Source organism: Notechis scutatus, chromosome 1 (genome assembly GCF_049901735.1).
Source record: "Notechis scutatus isolate UNSWTSFEM ecotype Mainland chromosome 1, rNotScu1.2, whole genome shotgun sequence".
Lineage (NCBI taxonomy): Eukaryota > Metazoa > Chordata > Lepidosauria > Squamata > Elapidae > Notechis > Notechis scutatus.
In genome coordinates, this window is record NC_142009.1 from 70,706,172 (window position 1) to 70,717,273 (window position 11,102).

Genomic DNA, 11,102 nt, shown 5'->3' on the forward strand with positions numbered 1-11,102 from the left:
TATCTTGCGTAGAAATCCACTATTAATCTTTTTAAATTTAATTTTCATTTTAACCCCAAAATCTTATCAATATATGCTGCTATTAAAAATCTTGGAAATTCTGAAAATGTATAAAAAGAAACCTTTGGCTTTGGAGTACATAATAAAAAAATTGCCAGACTGTTTAAGAAGTGTGTAGGGTCCCCATATATCTCACACAAAAAAGGGCTAATTTTTTAAAAATTCCATTTAACGCTGCTGAAAGATTTTTGTTGTCCCCCTCAAATGAATTTGTTATGCTTTAAAATCAGCATTAAACCTCAGGTAATTCTGTAGCAATCCAGTCTGATGGAATTTTCTATTCCAAAGGATTTATGACCCTCTGCTCAGTTCTCTAATTTCTAAGAGTTTGCATACATATCCAAGTCAAATGCCATACTTTATTAGTAATACCACTGTCCTATTAATATTCTGTTCGTGGGGCTCCAGAGTTACAGCTTGAGCACTATGCTGCATAGTAACATTTTATTTGCCACCATCCACCTCTCTGTAATTGTATTTTGCCTTCTTCAGCCATCCAAAAATGAACTAATAAAGAAGTAGATATGTACATCAGAGAACAATAGATCAAATGAAGTATTTCCTTACCATAATCCTTTACACGCATGCCTAATCTTTCCTCCCTTTTCTGAGCCACTGTTTTGTCAACCAGTTGCTGAAACAATTGCAAGGATCTTTTAAAGACGTCTCCACCTGGTAGGTCAAAATCATCTTCTTTGTAAATTTTTCTTCTGGACATCACAGCTACTGAGAAACACAAAACACAAAGAAGCTCTTTTGTCAGTTAGATTATTTTCTTCTGTTGTTATTCCTAATAATAAAATTTGTGGTGTTAAGTATTGCTTTGGTGACTGGAAAAATGATAACTTGCAGTAGCTGTTGGGTCAATGTGCCATCAAATACCTGATGTCACAACTCCTCCCTCAGTTTCATTGGTCTATTGGCCAATCTAGATCACAAACCAAACTGGCAAGCTGATGGCCATAAGGGAGTGTACCTTCAGGGCAAAGATAAATGATAGGAAATTCAAAAGGCAAATTGGCTGTTTAAGGGGAAATATCATGTAAAAATGTATTTAATTTTATTTCAGCAATTGCAAAGAGATAACATCCTTGTTTGTAATACAGTTGTAGACCATTTGCTGTAATGCAAGAAAAATAAAGAAGGCCACGGTACAGTAGATTAAATTAAATAATTTACTACAGTACAATGTTTCCCAATGGCTGCCCTTCAGATGTATCGGGGTAATAGCTTCCATCAGAATAGGCTTTGGCTGTGCTGGTTGGCAATACTGGGAATTGCAAATTCCTCAGCTCAAGGAAAGCTGATATAATGCAGAGGTAGAAATAAAAGAATGTGTCTTGTTTTCATAGCTTTCTTCAAACTAATATCCTCCAGATGAGCTGCATTACAACCACTATCATCAACCAGCATGATCAATAGCCAGGGAAAATGAGAAAACAGGATTGAGAAAATAATGGTTTAATTAACCACTGTTATGTTGTGATAACAAACATAATGTCGCTGACTTTATTTTGACTTAGTATGTTACCCAAACCTAGGCATTGTGGTTTACATGTCAGGATTTATGTAATTGGTGAACTCAACCACAGCTTTTTTAATAATCCACAAATTATAAATAAGACCATTGTTTTGTGCAACATGTGTTCTCCAATCATAGTTATCTTATGGTTCCTCTATAAGCATCCAAGAGTCGGTTGATGGTTAACTACTGTGCCAGTCAAATCTTATCATAAATATTTTTCCTCTAAACCTAAGCAAGTAAATAATGATCTGGTGGAAAGGTTTAGAGGAGAGCAATAATGTATTTAATTCCAACCAGTTTCAGTGATGGAAGATTAGATTTGGTGAGTACTGTTAAGTACATGGTGGTTGTGTTGTAGAGACTAATAGTGAAGCACAACCTATCTTCTAATAATAATGATTCCTATCTTTGAAGGAAATCTTACAAAGTGATAAGAATTATACTGAACTGTCTTCCTAATTATAATACAAGAACAACCCATTATAGAGCAGCACATCCAAGCCCATAGAATGAAAGACCTGAGTTTCAAACTTCCTTCCCCAGAAGTCTACAAGGCCTACAAGCCATGTTCTTATGTCTTATGCAACTGCTTTGAAGTTGCTGTCTCCTCTTTATCTTCTGTGGAGCATCTCACCTAGTTTTCTTCCCTGAACCCTGGTCTTTATAAAAAGTCAGAACTCTCACAACCTGCAGTGTCATTTTGACAATTAAAAGGGGGAAAATGAAATAATTTTGATAATGCATATAGGTCGTTTCATGTCATGGTCTTGCAGCATACGGGTGTATTAATTAGTGGTTTCAGACTTTGTCACCTTTGAAAGAACAACTGCAATGATACTAAATTATTATGCAATGGCATTGTACAAGTGACACAGATTATGTACCATCATGATATAGTCATTGTCACTTTCCCTTCCTTCTACCCTCTTCAGGTACCTATGTATTAAAGTCACCAGACTGGGCAAGGTTGCTCTATATTATTTATTCACAAATTTTACTGCTACTCATTTAAACAGGGGAAACGTATGAGGATATTAGCATCTGTATGTATGTGCATTTCAACTAGTTTCAGAATCTTTCATATATGTCATCCTTTCATATATGTACTCATCCTTTTCTCATCCTTCCAAGGTCGGTGAAATGAGAACTCAGATTGTTGGGGGCAATAGGCTGACTCCGTAAACTGCTTAGAGAGGGCTGTAAAGCACTATGAAGTGGTATATAAGTCTGTGTATTATTGCTATTGATCTAGCTAACGGGACGGTAGTTTTAATGCTAAGCCAAATGATTTATACTAAAATCTGTGTAAAAGAATTTTCAGTCCAAATGTTAAATGGAGTTCTATTGTTGATATTTAACATGCCATAATAATTTCTCTTCAGTATAAAAATGTACCCAATTGGAGAAAAAAATATTGGTATCTCTTTCCTCTCATAACTAATAGATAGTTTCCATGATAGTTCTTAAGTTGAGAGAAATGTGGCACAAAAGCAAATATGCCTTTCAGAGCTTTGCTACTACTAATTCAGAATAATTAGAGTTAGGGGTGAAAATCTATCACCCAAGAAGTTCATTCAACCCTCAGTCTAATTTCATAAGTGCTCTGCAAACAAACAGTTCAAAATACTGGCACAAATAGTCTCCCTTCTTGAGAATACTCAATAGAGAGAAAGAATAGCAGTCGTCAAGTCCATTCAAAATGCTTTGATTTCCTTTCTTCTTGTATCCAAGGGAACAATGAGGTTTTGAGTTTCAATTCTCCCCAATAATAACATCCAACCTGCAGGCAGGATGTAACTCATGGACCACTGCTGTTCTCATTTATCTACAAGAGGGCACCAATGAAATCAGGGGGCTTTAATTCTATTGAGAATTTGTAGCACTTATGATGCATATACTTACAGTGTTCCAACTTTAGCCAAGAATAAACGTGTGAGACAAATTAAAAAACAAAGTACCAACATGATTTATGTGGCAGATAGTGAAGTACAATGCAGCCTTTAGAAAGGGCTAATGCAGGGGTCTTCAAACGTGACAGCTTTGTGGACTTCAACTCCCAGAATTCCTCCTCCAGTCATGTTAGCTCAGGAATTCTGGGAGTTGAAGTCCACAAGTCTTAAACTTGCCAAGTTTGAAGACCCTTGGGCTAATGTAAAGGAAAACGCAGTTAAAGCAGTGGTTTGTTTCACATTTTTTTACTACTGGTTCTGTGGGCATGGCTTGGTGGGCGTGGCAGGGGAAGGATAAAATCCTCATTTCCACCCCACTCCAGGGGAAGGATATACTGCAAAATCTCCATTTCCACCCTACTCCAAGGGAATAATACTGTAATCTCCATTCCCTCCCCACCCCACTAACCTGCTTTCCAGCTCCGTTCTCCTGTGCAGGGCAACAAAAGAAGACCTCAGCTGGGACTCCAATCAGGTGGGACTCGGGAGGCAGAGAAGAGAGGGGGGCGGGCCCAACCAGAGGTGGTATTTACTGGTTCTCCAAACTACTCAAAATTTCCCCTACCAGTTCTCCAGAACCTGTCAGAACTGGCTGAATACCACCTCTGGTTTGTTTTGTAAATCATTCATCTGTCCTGTAAGAAACCAGTTAATCTATATTCTGTGTTAAGAATGTTTTAGCACTGAACAATTGTAAAACATGGAGTATTTTACAAAGCAGAGATTAGACATACTAACAAGTGTTTCAAGAGTATGTTTTTTTACATCAAATATTTTGTGCTGAGTTTGTCTTACTGTTTATTTTGTAGAGCTCCAAGTTCTGAATGTCATCTTTGAAGAGATGACATTCAGAAATTCTGTGACATGGAGCTCCACAAAATAAAAATAACTATAAATTAATCCAGATTCCTGCTGTAAGAACAGTCAGAAAAGCACTTATTAGGCTAAATGACATGCACTGCAACTTTCAAGGAAATTGATCTTTTAAATCCCAATCCAATGTTTATGTGGAAATGTGTCATTTTAGCAAAAATTGGAAATAGGTAATAGCATATATCTGTATATATTAAGTATTTATTTTGTTAAAAAAGCTAAAAATTAATATGGAAAAATATAGAAGTAGAAAAAAAGATAAAGAAAAAAGTTGAAAACAATGAAAGAAAAACCCTTAATGAAGGAACTTCTGGTCTTGTTTACAGCTATTCCCCACCTTCAAAAGTGCATAATGTAGTTCCTTTCTCTCCATTTATAGCTATTTTTAATCAGTAAATCCAGAAATCCTCAGTTCATCTTCATCCATTTTCAATAAAAAAAAAGTCCTCCAAGAGTTCCTAGACTTTTGTAAATAATATAATGTAAATATTAGCCTCTGTATTATACCAATGTGTAGTGTGATAGCAATTTTTAAAAAAGGGAAAAAAGTTCAGTTCCAGAACAGTATTGTAGGTATAAGGATAGAAAACATTTGCTTAGATCAGGCCAGTGGTGGGATTCAAATTTTTTTACTACCGGTTCTGTGGGCGTGGCTTGGTGGGCGTGGCAGGGGAAGGATACTGTAAAATCTCCACTATGGTGGTTTGACATTGAAATGAGACACAGGGAACTGTCTCTGAGAAAAATGCCAACCCTGAGAGAACTCAGGTAGCAGTATTTATTGAGAAAAAACACAAGCAAAATACAGTCTGCATATTCAGAAAACAATGACCTCAACAGGAGATTACTTCACCAGCATGAGAACACACAATCTTGGAAAGTCCCAGATGTTACCTTGCTAGGATGAGATCATACAGCCACGGAAAGTCTCATGGGAAAGTTTGGAAAGTCCCATGAGAAAGCACAACTGTGTACCTTGAACTTTCACCCATTTTCCTATTCCTTCTAAACTGGCAGAATCAAAACAGAATGAGGCACTCTGAGCAAAGATACTCCTACCCCCACCAAGAATGCCCACATCTTCCTAGACTTACTGCTAGTTATACAAAGGCCTTACAGAAAATGATAAAATGATTAATAAAATATATTACCACATTCCCTCCTTTTTTATTTATTCAAAGATAGGGGGTGTTTTAGTGGCATAGTACACAGTTCCTTCATGACCTGATCCCACACGCCGGAAGACTGAGGTACACATTTGTAATAGATTAGGAATACATTGAATAAAACAACATAATAAGATACATATAGCAATAATAATAACAACCCCTTGCAATAAGGAGCGAAACCATGATCCATCAGGAAGCCAGGACCACAGACTGTCCCAGAATGATGCATTAAACCCATCAGCTCCAGATTGATGCTGAGCAATACGATCTTCCATGTCCTGAACAGTTTTTGTAATGTTTGGCTCATAATTATGTATAAAAACACAGCAATGTGAATGAATTAAAGCACAAACTCCTCCTTGAGCAGCTAACATAATATCTAAAGCATATCGATTTTGCAAAGTAACTTTACGAATTTCAGACATTTCTACATTAATCATCTTAATATTCTTTATAGTATCATTAAACATAGCAACAGTAAAATTATTTAAAATATGAATATCCCTATAATTCATAGCAATTCCCAAAGGCGGGATAAGACCTCGAGAAATTTGTGTCCATAGATTACCTCCCATGGTTAGACCCGAATCAATTCCGATGATTTCGGATCCGAACCTCAGGAGGTAATGTATCTAACTTATAGATAACCGGAATGACAAACCCCAAAGTACATGTCCCTGACCAATTTGCAGGGATTTGTCGATATGCCCACAGTCCACATAAAAACCAAAACCCTTCCAGCTGTACATAACCTTGTTGACTTGCCGCTTGCATCAGCTGTTTCATGTCTAGATATTGATACTGGCCAAATGCGTCAGACTCATTTTCCCATTTACCCAAGTTATGTTGTTCTCTGAACCATTTGTCCATTTAATAGTGTAATTGCAGACACTATGATTCCCCAAGAATTGTGAGTTTGTAATGTTTTGGAAACATAAATGTGCTGGAGACTGCAGTGCAGTCTTCACCTTGACTGTGAAGTTCATGGCATATGAAATGTTATGCTTTCCGGTCTGCAAAGTAGACCGATTAAATGGAACTCCATGTAGAGTCAGTCCTTCTCCCACTCTCCCAGGAAGGTGCATACACAACCAACAATTGGTGATGTTCAAGTTTTTGGCAGTTGAGCGCAAATCTTTAATGTAATTATTATCTGTCCACAAATCATCGCCCAAATCTCCGGCACGCTGAACATGCTGTCGCTGCTCTCTCCGCACCCGAGCAGCCCAGGACAGATTAGGCAGAATCAGCAGGATCAGGAACCACAGATGCGCCATCCTGCTCCTCCGGAACTTCCTTCACAGGTGCCTGCGAATGATCAGGCCGAACACACCGACCAGGAACCCAACGAATTTGACCAAGATGTTCAACTGCTGCATAACCACGTCCCACGTTATCAGCTCAGCAGAAACCATGCTGGATCCGGAAGGAACCGCACCAACACCCGAGGTCTCACCGCATCTGTAGAAGGAGAAGAAAAATGCCTGCTGGCCGCGCTCTCAGAGGGTTACCAGACAAATTTAAAAAATTTAAAGTATATAAAGCTAGATTTAATTGATCTTGAATGGCCGGAAGCCCCAGGAGCTTCCCTCCTTTTTTATTTAATTTAGTCAACATGGTCTTGAGCGTAGCATGTGAGCAACAAAACACACATTCACACGCTGCTCCAAACATCCTTGTAACAACAAAAGCAATCTTAAAATATCAGGTGATATTCCAGGAGACAAATAAGAACCTGCTACAAAGGGTAACAAATTATACACATACAATGAATCCACTATTAAATTAAAATCCTGATTGTGAAAATTTTGAAAAGCCAAAACTACAGCAGCAAGTTCTGCCTGCTGGGCAGACTTCTGCTCTGAAGTCACTTTTGTATGCCAAATTCCAGATTTATCTTTCCAAACACAAGCACCAAAAACTTTCCCCCCATCAGTAAAAACTGTAGGAGCATCTGATATGCCCAATGGTATCCTTTCTTACATTTTGGGCACACTGATTTAGGGACGAACACCCTGTCCCATTGATCTCTTATTCTGCTGATTTTGACCCCCTCCAGGAGCCCGACATTGCGCTTTAAAATGTCCAGGCTTCCCACAATTGAAACAATTCCCCTTCTGAGCATGTCCTGTTTGTAAAGCCAGAGCTAAAGTTTCCATGTTAAAAGACTGACTCCCAACCTTCCTACATGCATTAATCAAATCTACGATTTCTCTCTCCACTTGCTACCAGTGGATTTAAGATCTTTCTGCAATCTGTGTTAGCTTGTTCTACTGCTAACTTAAAAAGCAACTCTTTCTGGGCGAATTGATTATCAATTTGTCTTTCAATAGCCAATTTCAGTCTGCTAATGAAATTTTCATAGGTTCATTGTTCCCTTGTTTGATGTTAGTAAAGGTCTTCTCACCACCTTCGCCGTCAGGGAGAGACCCTATGGCTTGAAAAATTATTTGTGGGAGAAGAATGAACCCTTCCTCAGGCATACCATCTCTCTGTTGTTCCACTGTTGTAAAATTACCAGCTCCGTAAAGCTGATCTGGGGTAACATTTGCTGTTCCCCTCTGGACTGCCAACTGTCTCCATTTCTGATCTAACACCAAATATTGAGCTGGAGTTAAAATCATATTCAACAGAGCTTTCCAGTCAGCTGGAATCATTTTATTTCCATAACCAACTGCTTCTAACAATGCCTGAGTATATGGCGTTCTAACACCATATTCTTTTGCTGCTTGCTTAACTTCCCTCAAAATTCTGAGCTGTAAAGGCTTCCCACTCCCGCTGTGGATTTAATGCAGCATCCATGACAATTTCCACTGGATTAAGTTGAACTTCTACTCCAAACTCCACCAAATCATCTCCTGATAGTTCCCTCTATTCTTTTGCTTCTTGAATAGCTGCAGTAACAGCATCCACCTGAACCCTTAAAGGTAAACTCTTATCCTCTGACAAAGTATTACTAGCGCCAGACAGTCCCCAGATTTAACTGGAGGTGCCGTCGGCAACAAACGCATACCGCATGGTAAAGCGGCAAACCTTCTTCGGGGGTGATAGGGCGGTTGTTCATAAGAACAATTGTAAAACATGGAGTATTTTACAAAGCCAATTCCAAACCCAAAACTATTCCCAATGATCCTCTCAATTCCCTGATGTGCTCTTTCTGAGCCTTCGAGAGATCTTCCCCATACTCACAGAGATTAGACATAGGATGCGGGAAACGTATAGCACTAACAAGTGTTTCAAGAGTATGTTTTTTTACATCAAATATTTTGTGCTGAGTTTGTCTTACTGTTTATTTTGTAGAGCTCCAAGTTCTGAATGTCATCTTTGAAGATATGACATTCAGAAATTCTGTGACATGGAGCTCCACAAAATAAAAATAACTATAAATTAATCCAGATTCCTGCTGTAAGAACAGTCAGAAAAGCACTTATTAGGCTAAATGACATGCACTGCAACTTTCAAGGAAATTGATCTTTTAAATCCCAATCCAATGTTTATGTGGAAATGTGTCATTTTAGCAAAAATTGGAAATAGGTAATAGCATATATCTGTATTTATTAAGCATTTATTTTGTTAAAAAAGCTAAAAATGAATATGGAAAAATATAGAAGTAGAAAAAAGATAAAGAAAAAGTTGAAAACAATGAAAGAAAAACCCTTAATGAAGGAACTTCTGGTCTTGTTTACAGCTATTCCCCACCTTCAAAAGTGCATAATGTAGTTCCTTTCTCTCCATTTATAGCTATTTTTAATCAGTAAATCCAGAAATCCTCAGTTCATCTTCATCCATTTTCAATAAAAAAAAAAGTCCTCCAAGAGTTCCTAGACTTTTGTAAATAATATAATGTAAATATTAGCCTCTGTATTATACCAATGTGTAGTGTGATAGCAATTTTAAAAAAGGGAAAAAAGTTCAGTTCCAGAACAGTATTGTAGGTATAAGGATAGAAAACATTTGCTTAGATCAGGCCAGTGGTGGGATTCAAATTTTTTTACTACTGGTTCTGTGGGCGTGGCTTGGTGGGCGTGGCAGGGGAAGGATACTGTAAAATCTCCACCTCAGAGGTGGCATTTGCCAGTTTTCTGAACTACTCAAAATTTCCGCTACCGGTTCTCCAGAACTGGTGAGAATCTGCTGAATACTACCTCCTGGATCAGGCATGTCCAACCCATGGCCCACAGGCAGCCTTGAACAGACAGTAATGCACCCCACAAGATAATAAATAGATAAAAATAATAAAGTTGTGATTTATATACATTAACTATTTTACATATTTTATATATGGCCCAAGATAATTCCTCCTTATTCAATGTGACCCAGGCAATCCAAAAGTTTGGACAATTATATGCATCCAGTCATTGCTGATTCTTAGCAACCAGAGAGATCCATAATAATCTGTCCCTTACTTGGTCTTTTAGCTCTTCCAATACCGTACCCTTTGTTTCTGTATCCGAGTCTATCCACTTTGCTGTTTGATCTCTTTTTCTCTTTCCTTCCACATTTCCCAGCATTAGAGCCTTCTCCAGAAAGCTAGATCTTTGCATAATGTGTCCAAAATAGGATGTTACACCTATTAGTAACACATACACCTTAGTAACACAGTTACAGGGAAATCCAAAAAAGATTTACTTTTTTATAAGATCCATCTTCAAAGATGCCTAAATAAACAGAACAGTCCCTGGGTAAGAGGAAAAGTTACCTTATGAATAGTTAATTGTTAAGGAACAGAAAACAAAAGTAGGAATAAATGAAAATATTACTGTAATGATGACAGGCAAAAACATATTCTACTCCCCCCTACACAAGGATCTTTATTGAGATTTAGCACTTTTTCATTTTTAATGGGAATGGAACTGGTACAATGTATATAGTTAAACATAACCTTCATTAAAAAATCTGAGTTAATGTAAAAATTTAATTCAGCCCAAATGTCTATGGGTGACTCAAAAATTTATCTTGGTGCTTTTATTAAATAATATGTATCTGTTGTATCCCTCCCCCCCAACCAAAAACAAGAAACAAATTCCATGCTGAGAATAATTAGGGAAGAGATAAAAAATATTGCTATTGTGCTCATATATTTATGCAGATATGGCTGTTTTTCTCTGGGCTCAGAAGCTAAACACAGGGAATATCGGGGCTATAGGGGTGAGAAATCAAAAACATCCCAGTAGGCAAACCTCTTGCATACTGTTGTCAAGAAAAAGGCATAGATGTATTCATATAACCTCTGTTGGAAAAGTTTGATTTGAAAACTTCAATACTCATTACACCAACTATTCTGGAAGCATCGTCCCCCTAATTCCAAACCCACCAAAATGTACACAGAAACACAGAGAGAGAACTAGTGCAAAATGATGGTTTTACTTTGGCTCTTACAATAAACTAGAGAAGGCTCTAATTCTGGAGTTTGGGAAATGCTTCACCGGGTTATTTTGCCTCAGTTCACTCGGCTGGAGACTTATGGCTGTGCCTCTGCTCTCTATGGTTCTCTGCTACGACAAGGGGACAAAAGTCACATCTCAT

The 11,102-nt window shown here is 37.8% G+C and overlaps 1 protein-coding gene across 1 annotated transcript in view; it reads right to left on the reverse strand.

The window, feature by feature from the left end:
* The window catches only part of WDR64 (WD repeat domain 64), a 73,045-nt gene extending 72,267 nt beyond the window's left edge, over positions 1-778 (reverse strand). Inside the window, exon 1 of the mRNA XM_087965184.1 lies at positions 628-778. Within this exon, the coding sequence (XP_087821310.1) occupies positions 628-778 (151 nt within the window). The remainder of the gene's footprint in view (positions 1-627) is intronic.
* Between the last annotated feature and the right edge of the window lie 10,324 nt (positions 779-11,102).